The 16,834-nt window shown below is 36.3% G+C and overlaps 1 protein-coding gene across 8 annotated transcripts in view; it reads left to right on the top strand.

Moving 5' to 3' along the window:
• LOC105284454 (neurexin-1) overlaps positions 1-16,834 on the top strand; it is a 262,747-nt gene that overhangs the window by 174,164 nt on the left and 71,749 nt on the right. For 5 of the 8 annotated variants that reach the window (XM_026975018.1, XM_026975012.1, XM_026975013.1 and 2 more), the window contains 2 exons: positions 749-901; positions 15,453-15,527. In XM_026975018.1, the coding sequence (XP_026830819.1) occupies positions 749-901; positions 15,453-15,527 (228 nt within the window). The remainder of the gene's footprint in view (positions 1-748; positions 902-15,452; positions 15,528-16,834) is intronic. The other 3 variants (XM_026975015.1, XM_026975017.1, XM_026975016.1) reach the window with 1 other exon arrangement.

Below are 16,834 nucleotides of genomic sequence, written 5' to 3'. Positions count from 1 at the left end.
CAACGAATTACTAATTCAGTTACTGAGATGCAACAAAATTGTCAGGAATGTCGTACCGTAACAAATTCTGTACTACGTCGATGTCTAGCTTGTATCGATGTGCAAGGACAACATTTTGAAATGCGTCACTAAATCATTGCGTAGATAATTTTTATTTTTGTGAAAAAATCCGTTGTTACTTGTCTCATATTTCTTTTCAATATTGGTTTATAACTTTGTAATAAAGCATTTCTAAGCAAACTCGATATAAGAATTTTTTCTTATTTCCACTAGTAGAATATGCTCCCGCAGTTTGTCGGTTAAAACCCGGGACACCCTGTATAGATAGTCTGTCGTTGCCTTGCTTGTCCGAGTCTTCCTTTTGAGAATGGTTGTAGCTGGAGAACGAGCGTGACATGCATACAACTGTGTCATTTCACGGAGCCTCTAGCTGTTTATATGGCTGCTGATAAGGAAAAAGCTCGTTGCAGAAGGCCGAGATTCGGCAATATACTCGCGGCCACTCTCGAAACGCATATAAACGATAATCCAAATTTAAGATAAAAAATCGACTCCATGCATAAACGTTAGAGATAAAATAATACATTTACACGTTTATTCTTTTTGTATCAAAACCAAAAGTCTTAACATCAACTTGTCTTTCATAAGATATAAACATGCATGAAGACCTAACTTGAATTTTTCCCTTCATTGCATCTCACGTAGTACGTTATATTAAATGTCATGATTATGTCTATCCATCCCGCAGGTGGAGTTTGCAGCGGAGGGAATCAAGATGGAGCTGATCGAAGCTGCCAGAAGCGGAGCTGCGGGTGCCGCAGCTTGGGGCAAGATGGATTTCCACTGTCGTGAGCCCAAAGCCTCGGACCCGATCACGTTCACCACTAGGGACTCGCATCTCGTGAGTATAACTTTATTTGCAAAGGAAATATACCCTTAAAAAATACCCACTCGTACTCGTCGCGACGTTAATCACCGGCGAACAAATAAAATCGTAGACGTTTGTAAAAAGCTTTTCTTACTTTGGAAAAGTGTATAAGAGTAGTTCGAGGTATCGTTTTCCGTTGTAAAACGTCATGATTCTTTTAGAAGTCTGCTATCGTTCTAGGTTTGTACTTTGAAACTTTCCCTTAAGTTGACACAGCTTCCAATACTTTTTGTGACAGACGCAAATATACACGGTTTGTAAGTCAGTTAAAATTGGAATTATATAACATATCAGTGTGAGTAGGACACGGTTGCGCCGTGCTGAACAATTGTTTTTACCAAAAAGTGAGCGATTCTGCGGAGAGCAGCATTTGGACGTACGTGTCTTTTAAATAATGCAGGAAAGAAGTACGATCCATTATCGAGTGAATCGTGACGTTGGAAATATCCGATCAAATTGGGAACGCACTCTGGAAAGTTTTTGCGCGAGTCAAGCAAGCTGCAAATAGCCATTTGAAGTGGCGCGGCAGATCGCTTTTGAGTTTTCTCGAATATCTCCGAGGTAAAAACAGTCGAGGTCAAGGAAACTTTGCGAATATCTTTGTTCTAAATTACCAGAGGTCCACTTGATCCTTTTATATCGGGAGGCGCATTTAACTTGCTCTTTGCAAGTGGCGCGTGCACTCGATTATCGATACGCGGTTTGCTCCTTGGAATCCGCGATACGCTTTCGATAAATTTTTATAAAAAAAGTTTTAGAAAAATACTAAACGGGCAATGCATTACATGAATTATACGCGTAAATTAGATATTTGAAAAATGCATATACATCAAATTGCGTTATTAGAAAAGATAGATATGAGAAGAAACGTGAGTGATGCGGGTTTTACTTGGAGATTTTGAGCATATTAAAATTTTAATATTTCGTTCTTTCCTGCTCGTATATTATTACTGCGCAACAATATGAATATTATGATATTATATTACCGAATAATAAACGATTTTCGAGCACATCCCTGCTTGATTGATAGGACAGTGTAATATATATGAATAAAACATCCATAAAATATTATATATTTATTATATAACAATATAAGATTCATGTATTTATATATAAACTAAATATATAAATTATTACATTTATTACACGCGCGCGTGTGCGTGTGTATTTATTACATGAGACATTATCAACAATTAAAAGATTTAAAATAACTGTAGTTTACAAAAAATATTTTATTATACTATCAGAAAGTTAAAATAAAAATACAGAGCTCACAACAAAATAAATTTGAATAAAATAAATAACATAATACTCCTGTTTATTTAAACTTTAAAAATAATATTACACAAAATATTCTTATATTTTACTAAGTGGACACGTATAAAAATAAAGTTTTACTAATTAATAGCGTAAATTGTGATTTAAACGAAAAGTATCTTGTTTCATTATATAGACATTGTTCTCAATCTTCCTATCTTCCAAGATGGTGTAATTACAAATTCACGAGAGTCAAAGTAAAGAGACCTTTCTACCGCAAACTTTTCAATTTCTTCTAATATATTTAAGACGCTTTACGGATGTAAACTGTTCCAGAACTCATGCTTACACATACTGCATAGAAATTTTATCGACTTCAGGGAAATTCAATATGACGTAGCTCCGAAGATTCTTATTGGACCGATCGATTTTTCTTTTATCTCCTTCGTATACGCAAAGACATTCGAACGCGTTCTCGTTCGTAGTATTAATACGAGCACATCGCGCACAGTACGCACTCTCGTGCGCTTTTGCAAGCCGCGAAACAGCGTCGTTACCATTGCAAATCCTTGTTATACCGGCCATCATCGCGTCAAAGGGCGCAAGGATAGGTGAATGGTGCGCCCTTTGAAAGCGCGCGCATTCGCCACCCTCGCGCAAAGGCTTGTTTATGAGCATGACCGTTCTTGGATTACGTCCCCATCGACATGGTTCGTGCAGCCAGTGCATTAATGCATACAATACATATATCCATTCTGTTCAGATGTGCCTTCTTTGTTTGTCCGCGGTGCTGAGCGCCTCATATTCCCCATACGGTCGCTGTCTCGAGTAACGTAAGAGTGCGATATTGTGTCTAAACTTGGTATAGAAATCTTTATAAAATTGAGAAAGATATAGTGCAGTAGAGAGTCTCGTTTCATATAAAAAAGAAATATTGATTCTCTTTATAGCAGCTACAAGAAACATCGAATTATCGAGGTTTCATATAGCTGCTAGGAAGAAAAGAATCAATATTCTTTCCTTCTTTAAGTAACATTAATACTCCTCGTGATATTTTTTATTTAAATATTTTTGCTCTCTAGATATTGCTTCTGTTTATACGTCCTGTCTATATCCTTTTATATCTTCACTAAAAATAAAGTTACATGTGTTATCAAAAGTGGCGGTTTGCAATAATTTGACAACTAAGCTGAAAATAAAATTCTATTGAAAAAGAAAATCTATTAAAAGTTATAATTTTGTGGAACAAATATGTAACTAGTTTTGAATATGTTGTAGAAGATTCAAGCAAGCTCATCTTATTGTGCAGGTTTTGTCGTGCATAATTATGTACACAATTATGAAAACAGCGCACGTGTACTGCAATTGCTCGAGATTTTTAATTTAACAAGAATATTACATCACTTATACAATTTTTTTAAGTATTACATACATCATCTGAGAAATAGAAAGTTACATGTTGTTTAGTATAGTGATGAATAATACATTATTATAATACTTTCAAATTTGACATCAATCAAATCTCATATTCCATAATTTAATACAATACAGCTTAATGTATTGTAGTTGATGATATCGGATAATATTTAATCTGTTTATTAAACAAGTAACATTGAATAATGGAATAATTATTAATAAATAACGAAATTTTATCTTAACGACAAAAGCTGCGCATGATCAATAAATTCCTCGAAGCTCTACTTCTTAAAATTACAGTAAATTATGTAAAGTTTCTTAAGCACATGAATTTAAGATTCGATCGATTACTTCGAAAATTCTTTATATTATAAATTTATAATTTCGCATATTTGATAAACCTTTGATCTACATGCTTTTTACTTGGTGTATAGTTTTAATTTTGGTGTATCCTTTTAATTTTGAAGTCTGTAAGCTTTAAGATATATCATTAAATCACATTTTGCGCTCAATACTGCTACCGTGGCCAGTTGCAACGTTTAGAAATCAGCACCGAAACGTCACAGCAACCGCACAGTGGGCTATTTTAAAGGAGTAATTAGAAGATGAGACGTTTGCGAGAAATTCTCAAAGATCGAAACCCTCCTTTGCTGACTGGCGCAGTAGTCGAAGCAAATGTCAATGCGGACGTTATAGTGGTTGCCTTTTAATTATCGGCGACTGGCCTAGCTCCGCTTGAGTGAACTCTGAAATTATTCTTCGACTCGGTGAATACTCACATTGGAATTTCTTAGTTCCTTTTGCTTTAATTATGTCTCCAGAGGGAACGCATAAAACGTTACACATTTACGTAAAAACAAATTACTTCTTGCTAATGTATTAACTAATGTTATGAAATTTATTTTGAATTTTTGCGAAACTAACATTATAAAATTTATTTTGAATTGTTAAAAAGTAACATGACTAATAAATATTTTCTTTTCAATTTTAAATGGCATCAGTATTAAGCTACAAGCTTTAAGACTAGGCATTCTCTTTCTTGATCACTTGTAACTTTACTCTTTGCGAAGATTTAATTCGAGAGAAAAAGAGGACGAGAGAGAGAGATACAGATTAAAATACGATTTCTTTCCGTCTCATTTGTTTTATATGGCATCATTACATATATATAGATCGCATCCGATTTTATGCGTGAGGATTATAACAACAAACTAATATTGCGCACCAATGCAATATCGAAATCGCTTTAAGTTGTGTAAACCGTTATTTGCATGTTAATATAACTGAAAGGATTCATCGTCATTTGTAGCTCGGCCATTCTAATTGAAACTTGTTATAGTCGAAATTACCATTATTGTACCTGCATTATCGCATTATCAAGTTGATACTGCCATTTTATTCCACTTGTCAAAATCAAATATGCATCATTGGCAATTAAAAATTACACATTATTATTTATTATCTTTTTGTTACAGAAGTAAAACTGAAATTAAACAATGATTTCTTATATTTATTCTCATTATATATTATATATTGAAAAATATTAATAACATTAATAGTACCCTTTCAACTTCTTTCGATATGTAAATTTTACATTTCGCGTCACTTTTGATTGAAATAACGGCAATGTCGGAAAGGTTTTGCGGAATTTTGCGCAAGATTTTTTACATTTTGCGGCGCATATACGGCTGCGCAGAGAGTTCTTGTTTCCCTACTGCATTACGTGCACGGAACACATTTGCAGTACGAGCGCGTGGATGCATCACCGCTGTTACACGCCGATTTTCCTCGTCTACACGGCAACGCCCCTGATTTATTCTACGGAACTTCCCGTGTTCGGGCATCTCATGTACCGTAGCCGCATAGCTATCCCATTGCACACATACGGCTACATGCATCAGCAAACTTTGAGGGAGCACTTTTTCATCTACGGTTTCCTTAAAATTAGCGTCGTTAATTCTATGCATTATCTTGATTTATAATTATCCAGTAATTTAGCCAAATAGTAATAAAATGGAGAAATGTTTATTACATCGAGATTCTTAGGGTTACTATCAATTGATTTATTCCATTTTGTTTTTTTTTGTTTACATTTATTAGCAAATATCTTATTTTATATGTATAAAAATCATGTAACTTTTATTTTAAGTAATATATAAAACGTGTAACTGATATTTTTTTATTTCTTTTATTTATTAAGTGTCAATTAGGTATATAATATATTTAAGGGTTAAAGACCTATAAATAATTTTGTAATCCATAATATTTATTATAAGTATGAAAAATGTTAATTTCAAATATAATTTTATTTAATCTTTCAAATCTTTGCATTTAAAATTTCATTATCTGAAAATTAATTTGCTTTTCTAACAGTATTGATCTAAAACTAATTTCATTATTATTTCTTGTCTAAAAATTATTATTATCTATATCTTCTATTATTGTATTATTATAGCATCGGACTGTGTAATAAATAATTTTGGATTTTTCGATAAAGCTAGATTTTCATAAATAAAACCAGTAATCTAAAATACTCAATGTACAATTCAAGAAATGTCAGAGAAATTAGAAATATCAAGTAAAATTGTTGTTAAAAAGCTAAATTAAATAAATCATCTCGATTTTATCTGAAAAATGCTGAATTACTTATTACACAACTTGACATTATAGAGTGCGCATACATATTCGATCGATCAGCTATTTATTATTAAAGAACTTATTTTAGACAACGCATACAAACACACATACACGTAAAACTTCGCATGTCTCAGTCCGCGCATTTGCATTTATTATAAGAATTCGTTGTGAAAGTCGAAAATTGGACGTTCCAATTAGTTTATTTACCGCAGCCACCGCATAACGGAGCAGCCGCCATTAGTGCAAAGTTAATTCCAGTTACAGTAGAAAACTCGCGAAACTACCGCCGAGCCAGACGACACATTATTAGCCAGCTTGCAGTCATTTTCACGACTTCCACAGCAATACGTAGATACCTGCGCGGTACATATCTGTTATAAATGCACATTATGATCGCATAGTAGGAAATAATTTTTTAAATATGTCTTAAATATTTAGCTTAGAAATTTAGGAAGAACCATCACGCTTTTAAATTATAAAATATTGATTCTGTTGCATTATGTTGAATTCTGTTAAATATATGATAATTCTGGTGAATTATGTGAATAATATATAAACGTAAAGTAGATACAACAATGTGAATTATTTATTACTAAATAATAATAATAGATTATAGGGTGTAGATAATTTATATGCATGTAATAAATATTTCGTAATATAGATGATTAATAGATCATATTTTTTTATTTTTGTTAACTCACTAATGATTACATTTTATGTTTAAATTAATGATTAAAGATAGGTTGTTTTGTTTGAATCATTTTAATGATTAATAAAAATATTATTACATTTTCTTTCTTAAGAAAAATTTCGAAGATTGATATTTCAATCTGGGCATACAAATATTTTTCACGAACGGTTTCTTTTATATAAAAATCGCCTGTATGTTCTTTGTGTCACGGTGCCATTACCACTGTACGTCTCTTATGTTAGCACCGAGGCAGCTCCGGGATAGGTAATTCCATCTTGAAAAGAAGGAAAAGAGTAAGATATTTCACGGCTATTGTTGTCACCCCGGTGAATGTATTTAAAGCAATCCAACACGATATAATGAAATTAGTCACAGAAAGAAATCTCCAACTCCAAGTCGACGACGCGGACGCAGCGTCGATCGTGAAATTGTTGCGCGCTGCTCGAAGAGACGCATGGAAATGTCGTTCGTGCCAAATAGTTGAATAAATGCAATCTTCAATCCCGTCGTTTGCAATCGCGTTTCCCATTTCACCGCGAAATACAATTTAATAATAAGAATTGTTCGCGCGCCACAAAACGGCTAGGCGACGCGACAAAAATCGAGCGACCCGACAAGAGCACCGGAAACGTTCGGCCGACCGAGAATGCACGGTATGCCTTTATAAGCAAAACACCGGAATCTCTCCAGTAATCCAATTAGGCAAAGACACGCGAATTACCACGAATCCCCTTTCCCGGATTCACGCTTGTTCCTCGGCAATCCTCGAGCCAGAGCTTCCTTTCCCCCGACCAACCCCAAAGTATGATTCAACCCCGTCCCTTCGCTTGTAAACGGCAAGATAAAAAGCTAACGAATGCCGAACAGAATTCGCGCAATTTGACAAATTCGCTGATGCGTTTCTCGCAAGAGGGATTTGGATATATAGCAGACGTCTTGCACTATTTTCTTTGCAACGCGATACTTTGTTTAAAATTCATTTCATTTTTGTGGAACTGAACTTGTAGCTGAATAAATGAATCTGAAAATAATTGCTCGTTCGTAAATCGTTAGCGCGATTACGCGTCGCTCTCTGTCTTTCTCCACGTCTTTGCATGATGTGAAGCGCTGCCGAGATCTATTGGGTTGGCCAAAAAGTAATTGCGTTTTTTCCAATAGATGGACATACATGTCTTCAAATGTAACTAACTTCATTCTAAACCGCAAATTCATTATGTAGGTTAACAACTCACAGTTCAAGCTTGTTTTACAAAAAGAAAGTACACGATTTCGTTAACAATTGTTTCTTTGCCGTCCATTTCAAAATGGAAAATCAAAAAGAACATTTTCCTCATATTTTGTTTTATTACTTCCGAAAAGGGAAAAACGCTGTGCAAGCTCATAAAAAGTTATCTGATGTATATGGCGAAGATGCTTTAAAACTGCGGCAGTGTCAAAATTCGTTTACTAAATTTCGATCTGCAGATTTTAATGTGAAAGATGCACCACGCTCAGGAAGGCCAATCGAAATTGATGATGACAAAATAAAGGCACTGATCGATTCCAATCGGCGTTTAATGACACGAGAGATTGCTGAGGATCTTAACGTATCGAAATCGAGTGTTGAGAACCATTTAAAACGACTTGGATACATTAGTAAGCTCGATATTTGGGTACGACATGAGCTCAAAGAAATTCATCTCACCAAGCGTATTGACATCCGCGATTCTCTTTTGAAACGTGAGGAAAATGATCCATTTTTGAAACGGATGATAACAGGCGACGAAAAATCGATCGTCTACAACAACGTCAAACGAAAAAGATCGTGGAGCAAGCGTGACGAACCTGCTGAAAGCACTTGAAAAGCAGATATTCACCAAAGAAAGATTATGCTGTCAGTCTGGTGGGACTTTAAAGGTATTGTGGATTTCGAGCTGCTTGCAAGTAATCAAACCATTAATTCAGACGTATACTGTCGTCAACTGGATTGCCATCAAACAGAAACGTCGAGAATTGGTGAATCGCAAAGGTGTTGTGTTTCACCATGATAACGCTAGACCACGTACAAGTTTGGTCACTCGTGAAAAATTGTTGCAGCTTGGATGGGATGTGTTACCATGATGTTACCACATCCACCATATTCGCCAGACCTGGCACCATCAGATTACCATTCGTTTCGTTCTTTGCAAAACGCCTTGAATGGTAAAACCTTGACTGCTGATGAGGATATCAAATCGTTGTTGGAATTGTTTTTTGCTGAAAAAGATAAGAACTTTTTTGAGCGCGGAATCTTGAAGTTGCCTGAAAAATGGCAAAAGATAATCAAACAAAATGGACAATATATTGTTTAATAAAGTTTTTGTTTCCCATGAAAAATTCGCCTTTTATTTATATAAAAAAAAACGCAATTACTTTTTGGCCAACCCAATATATGGCGAAGATGCTTTAAACTGCGGCAGTGTCAAAATTCGTTTACTAAATTTCGATCTGCAGATTTTAATGTGAAAGATGCACCACGCTCAGGAAGGCCAATCGAAATTGATGATGACAAAATAAAGGCACTGATCGATTCCAATCGGCGTTTAATGACACGAGAGATTGCTGAGGATCTTAACGTATCGAAATCGAGTGTTGAGAACCATTTAAAACGACTTGGATACATTAGTAAGCTCGATATTTGGGTACGACATGAGCTCAAAGAAATTCATCTCACTAAGCGTATTGACATCCGCGATTCTCTTTTGAAACGTGAGGAAAATGATCCATTTTTGAAACGGATGATAACAGGCGACGAAAAATCGATCGTCTACAACAACGTCAAACGAAAAAGATCGTGGAGCAAGCGTGACGAACCTGCTGAAAGCACTTGAAAAGCAGATATTCACCAAAGAAAGATTATGCTGTCAGTCTGGTGGGACTTTAAAGGTATTGTGTATTTCGAGCTGCTTGCAAGTAATCAAACCATTAATTCAGACGTATACTGTCGTCAACTGGATTGCCATCAAACAGAAACGTCGAGAATTGGTGAATCGCAAAGGTGTTGTGTTTCACCATGATAACGCTAGACCACGTACAAGTTTGGTCACTCGTGAAAAATTGTTGCAGCTTGGATGGGATGTGTTACCATGATGTTACCACATCCACCATATTCGCCAGACCTGGCACCATCAGATTACCATTCGTTTCGTTCTTTGCAAAACGCCTTGAATGGTAAAACCTTTACTGCTGATGAGGATATCAAATCGTTGTTGGAATTGTTTTTTGCTGAAAAAGATAAGAACTTTTTTGAGCGCGGAATCATGAAGTTGCCTGAAAAATGGCAAAAGATAATCAAACAAAATGGACAATATATTGTTTAATAAAGTTTTTGTTTCCCATGAAAAATTCGCCTTTTATTTATATTAAAAAAACGCGATTACTTTTTGGCCAACCCAATACTTATGCTCGACGTCCAGATCTCGGGATGCTCCAGCGGTATCGCTTTCGATCCTCAGCCTCAGCCGTTTCCGCTCGAATGGGTCGTTAATCCCGACGAGATCAAGTCGCACGGCTATCAAGGGCCTCGTCGCACTCACTCTCGTTACGAAGAAATTGAACAAGTATTTATGATCCTTTCGTGGCGACGCGCTTGGTTTCACGCCCGGCGATTTACGGTATTATTTCTATCGCGGAACGGGGAATCGAGCGTGTAGCACTTCGCGCGCGTTACAACGGCGCAAACGTCGTCGTTATTCAACGAGATTAGCCCTTCGCTGCCCCTCGTCCTTTTTTCCCACTTGCCGCCTCGCTCGCGCCTTTTCGCTCCCGAAACATTTTCGTCCGGATGGACGACGAATCTCAGCCGGCTGGAAAATATACGCCCTGCTAAATAAAACATTGTCGGGACCGAGCGCGGAGTGCACTGCGAGGATAAATGGACGAGAAAGCGTGAACGACGCAGCGGGGTTGCATCGCAGGGAAAAGCGTTGGTAAAGAATAGCGTGGATATACCACAGCTCGTCTCACCTGCTACCTGATTGCTCTCTTCTGTTCTCTTTCTTCGCTTCCACACGCATACACTTTTCTCTTTTATCTCTTCGCAAGTTCCTGCACGGTGCGCACGATAGGCTGATTCTTATATTTCACTCTTGCTGTGTGTATCGAAGTTTCGGCATCGCCGAAAAATTTTATCTCGTAACTAAGTTTCGCATCGACTTTTTTAAAAAATAAGTTATTGCAAAGGGGAGATCCACTGTTCAAGTTAATTTCAAAAGTTTTGCTTGCTTTTTCAGAGATACGGATAACTATGCAAATGATTAAATTATTGTTTTTAAAAGATATATTCAGTGTGTATTAAATAATAAAAATTAAATATTATTTCTTTAACAAGCACGGCAGATCAAACCGATTACTAGTAACGTTGCAGCGATTACTACATATTAAGATTACAGCATGACTCGTTATATTCGAGACTGCAAGTCAGCCGAGTAATGTGCAAACGCCACATTTTCATGGGTCACGCTGCTCTTTTTAAGTAATTACATCATTGCGCGCATTGTGCAAGGGCGGTTCACCCCGATCGTTACCCCGCGACACGCGCGATCAAGAGTTACGAGTCACGATTTCGCCGGAGGGTGTATCCAGGCCGCACTCGTAAATTTCACGCGCAGCTTGCTCGAGTGCAACGATTTTCGATGAAATTCTAAGTTTGCCCCCAATCAACAATTTCAATGCGCAAATCAATAACGCCGGGAAAAGCCGCGTTTCCTTCAGTCCGCGGCGTCAGAGAAAATTCTTTGCAATAAAACACGACAAATTTTGTGTACAATGTAGATCAGCGTTAACGTTCGAGATCGGTAAATTAATTCTTCGCATCTTGCTGTCAGAAATATACTTAATTTCGTATCGCGCTATTTGTTTCTTACGCTCCACTTTACACCGTGGAGTGACTTGATCCTGCTTGAAATACTCGCAGCCGAGTCTCCTCTCTTCTGCTTCACAGCGCCAGCAATCGGGACGGTTGTAAGACACCCTTCCGCCTTTTAATTAACGCGCCAGCCGTTTTCGGTGCTGCTTTAATTAACTGAATGAACTTCTCTCCGCGAGGCAACCGACTCCCACGAATTAATAAGAGCTAGTGTGATGTTTACAGGTTGCATAATAATTAACTTCTGGGCTAACTACGTTTCGTGGCCTTGTCAAACACATCGCGCAATCATTTGTTCGAATGTATGAACAAGTGTATCTAATTTCGCCACAAAATACGACCGCTCCTCTTCACGATTAAACATTCCGCGATGTTAATTTTGTAATGTCGAGCATGTGTTCGAAACGTCGATATGGGACAATCGCGTTGGCTGCAATTACGTTGAAATGTCTTGCATTTAATTGATGAAGAAATCGATGCAAATGCATTTCCACCTGGTACGCTCGTGGCCCGTCAGTTTCGGGACTTTCGTGAAGAATCGACGGGCGGAAGAAACGTGTAGCGAAATTTCCTAAAGACTTTGCGCAAAATTGGCTGGTATCTGGGTTAAGTCGTCGGATCAAGGTATATTTTCTTATACGCGCGCGTGCTCGTCGAATAATCCGGCATAATCTGTCACGAAATCGCTAAGCCTCGAGCAGCTCGAGCTTACGTGACGTCTCGAAAGCGTCTCGGCGAGAGATGGCCGCGATATTAAATCCTGGCGCAGCTGGATTTTATTCCGTCGCGGTATACCAAGGGTATTTCCCGTGCACTTAGATCCGATTCTGGACCTCCCTGATAATTTGCCGTCAGTTTATTTTAAGATGTGATTCATTTCACATCCTGATTCTAGTACCACTTCGTCTGCTCCGTCACGGAAATCTCGACGCCGATGTCATTATTGTTATTCCGATCTTCATTATTGCGCACGTGTGCCGCATTCTCACATTTGTCGCTCGACATTATTTGTTAAAGGCGCAGATTTAGCTTCACATTTAGATGACCGTGACCGCCATCTTATTATTACTGCGGCCTGATGAATTAAAAGTCTCATTACTTGAAGGTATTCTCATGCTGTATCGGAGCACCGATACACCTCCATCGGAGCGTGAAACTAATTCCCGATGCAGCGGACCGCAAACTCGAATTCTTTCTTATTTACGACTCAAGCAAGGCGTATCGTCGTTTATTTATTTCTTTTCTACTCTCTTTTTTATTTGTCGGTGAATTTACTCATGCCAGCGTAATTGCGCGGAGTTCTAATTTCGTCCCGCGCGAATTCTGTGGCTCGCTGTGGAAGTTTTACGGGTATTCAAGACGAACGCGTGTCTCCTCATATTTATGACGAGCCTTAATGCTCAGGCACGATGCGCCGACACGACACCCCTGCCACAGGGACTTTCAGCGACTTACTCCTCTCGTTACACCGCCCGAAAGATAATTCTCGTCTTAAAGTGACGCATTATAAGCCGCGACGTGTTTAACGATGCGCCTTATACTCGTTTCGTTCCGGAAACGGCTCGTTGCGCGCTCGCCCTACAAAAGGTTGTTTAGAAAGGGGGCTAAGTACTTGCCGCGCTTGCAACGGCAGTAAAAATGTTTAACAAAGTATTCTCTATGTGGTTTGAAGCCGCTTCTTCTTTGCTTTCACTATTTTGCGACGTGAAATCCATAAAGAAAATAATCTCCTAACTTTTCGTCACAGAAATCTGTGAATCATGAGAAATATTTGCGGTTTTATTTGCAGCATGTATAATATATGTATGGATTTAATTCACTTTGAATTTTTATAACTTTATGTGATTATATATAATCTAACTTCCAACTCTTCTAGCTGTACAAGATATTTAATTGAAAATGCAATATTCTTTCACACGTGTGAATCAGACTTTTGAAACTACGTTAGAACGATTTTGTTAAAAAGATTTCTAGCAAAGCTTTAATAATGCAAAACTGTTCCAAGTTTAATAGTGTTAAAATGTTCTAAGAAATTAAATTTCTTCTTCCAATTTATAAAAACAATTTTTGAATAAGCTTAAAAATAATTTAAAAAAGAAATAATTATGCTTAAATGACGTATTCTGTGTATTTCAGATATTTTCTGTTAAAAGATAAACAAAATAAAAAATATGTCATATGTCTGTTTCATATTTTAAAAATATATAATTATGAAATCATAGAAAACCGATAATTTATAATATAAATAGTATTTGGAAACTTAAATAATAAAACTTTAAAGTTCAATTTAAAATCATCTTTCATCACCTTAGGACACAAATATTTTTCTAATAACAGATTTCATTTTATTTCAAACAGTTTTTCCTTAAATATGTGAGTGATTAATAATAAAGTGACTTCGTGGAATACCTGAAAATGTTCGCTCAAGATGTGCTTATTTTTTAATGGAAGACAAGTGCATGGTTCGCAAATGTTAGTACGTAAACCCTTCCTAAAAACGGAATCTCAAGAAAGTTACACTGCGAGATATCTCCAAGGATTTATCCGCCAGGGATGTGCTCGACAACGGATGTTCTTAAACTACTGTTAAAAGTCGTACTTGCTTTTACTTCTTGCGAATAAAACTTTATCGTCTCGTTCGCAATTCATTCATTCGCAACAACTTGGCAATCAACGGGTTTAGCATTCGACTCCGCACAAAGTAAGAAGTTAATATTGAAAGTTTAGGTAGAAGAATAAATGTTAAACAGCCGCTTTCTTTTACTGCTCCTGCCCCATTTGAATCGCGAGATTTAATAGAACGCTCAGGAAGGTAAGATAAGATATCGCGTCAGTCAAAACGGAATGGCACGAAAATCAATCCTCCGCGCGAATGTGGAGCTGCTAGGAAATTACGAGGATCTCATAAGTCTTCGTGGAAATGAATTTCCGAAATCGATTGTCAATGTCGCTGTCTGTCACGCGTCCTGGTTTCCTTCCTCGTGTCGAAAAATGAATACGCGTACGGGAAATTCATCGAAACGCGGCGGGAGACAAATTGGTAGGAAAGAACGAATATTGAAAGTGCCGCTCATGCCAAAATAAATTCTCCGAGTTCGCAATTTTCCCTCACGTCAAGGAAATAATAGTAAGACGCAAATGGGAAATAAGAAAATTGAGTTTCAGCTTCGGTGTAATCAGTGTATATAATCACATGCATAAATATGAAATTTATTTTATTACTGTGACAATTTCTTAAGCAGACTCACGTTACGATCGTAACAATAATACTCGTTGTTCAAAGCTCTCGATTGGTGGTGTTTCGCAAATTGTATTATACATATATGTATTGCTGAATAAAATATATACATAACATATAATATATTTTATATAATATGTATATAGTTTTCTTGTTTTAAACTTATGCTGCAATAAATATTATTATTAATGTAAATGGAAGAGCACTTTTCTAAGATAAAACCGGCTAAAATAAAGCCGGTTAAAAGGGCGGTTAAAAAACCATGCACCAACGAGCGTATATGTCGCGCATTTATGCGACGCCGACCATTCTAAAATCGATTCTCAATGTTGCTGACCCTCGTGCGCCCACACGTGGTCGAACTTGGGCCAACGCACGCTATTGGACTGCCATTTTAAAGAAGGCTGGAGCGACGATAGGTGTGAGGCGACTCCACGGCACTTTGGTCACCTTCACCAGCCCAGAGTCCCACCTGGTAAGCCTCAGTATCCAAAGCTTGAAAAAATCAGCAAATGAAAGAGATGAAGCTGAGAGCTCAGCTCGCGAGCTCTCGTTTGATTGGCCCGGACACGCACTTGTATATACCTAATTGGCTAACTTTCACGCGAGAACTTAGCTTCTTAGAGAGGAGTGATCACCAGAGCACCGTCTTCTTCTTCTTCTTCTCCTTTTCTTCTTTTTCTTCTTCTCCTCTTTTATCTTCTTTTCTCTCTTTTACTTATTTTATTTTTTCATTGTCTTTTTCCTTTCCTTACTTCTTATTTCTTCCTTTTTACTTTTTACTTGGTATCAATATAGATAATATTCGAAAATGAAAGAATTTAATTTATATGCATGTATGTATTTGATTATGTATGTACTTGATTTAAAAATATTATGAAGATAATTGTATAATACGCAATGTACTTAAATTTCAAGATAATTTTATTTTCTGAAAATACAGATATCTCTCTCTATTTAAATGAAGGCAAATAACGCAATTTCGAGATTTCTAAACTAAAAATATTTTATCTGTTTTAATCATGAAAATCATTTACTAAAGTTAAATATCGGTTTGGTCATTAGTATATTTTACTTAATAAGTAATCTTTTTAGAATTATTTCTACATTACAATGATTAATCAACTATATATGGAATAGCATTTCTTATTATATCTATCATTATTTTTATTTCAGATTTACATAAATCAGAATAGTAACCTAGTTTTTAATACAGAACGTCGACAATTTTGTACATATATAAGACATGCGAGGAAGTCACGAGAGTATTCGAATGCTTCAATATTCGAATATATCTATTCTGTTCTGATTCTGATTTTATGTCCAACTTTATTACTTCCTTCTGCTATTCTCCTTAGTTTTCTATCGAGACACGCAGCTAGTGGAAAGGATAGTTGATACGACACGAGATTTTCGGTGAATTTATGAAAATCTCTACGACAATAAAAAGAAATTGCTTTGAGTCGCTACTGTACATAGCATTTACTCAGTACATTTATTTATTAGCGAATATTAACTTGTAATTCCACGTATATATTTTTTACTTTATTTTATATAATTAGTTATGAAACAATTACCAAGAATAGAATATAGCAAAAACAGTGTAATTAAAATTATTACATAAATCTGAAATGTGTACAAAATTTAATTGGTATTTTATAAACAATTATAATTATGTTATATTATATAATTATGTCATATAAATATAACTCTCGATAGTTAAGTTTTAAATTAATTGAGAGGTTAATGTTCTAAATATTTAATTCTTCTTAAATCAAAAGT

The sequence above is a fragment of the Ooceraea biroi genome, chromosome 14 (genome assembly GCF_003672135.1).
Source record: "Ooceraea biroi isolate clonal line C1 chromosome 14, Obir_v5.4, whole genome shotgun sequence".
Classification (NCBI taxonomy): domain Eukaryota; kingdom Metazoa; phylum Arthropoda; class Insecta; order Hymenoptera; family Formicidae; genus Ooceraea; species Ooceraea biroi.
Note: the sequence above shows the minus strand (reverse complement) of the source record. Positions and strands in the feature narration are given on the sequence as shown.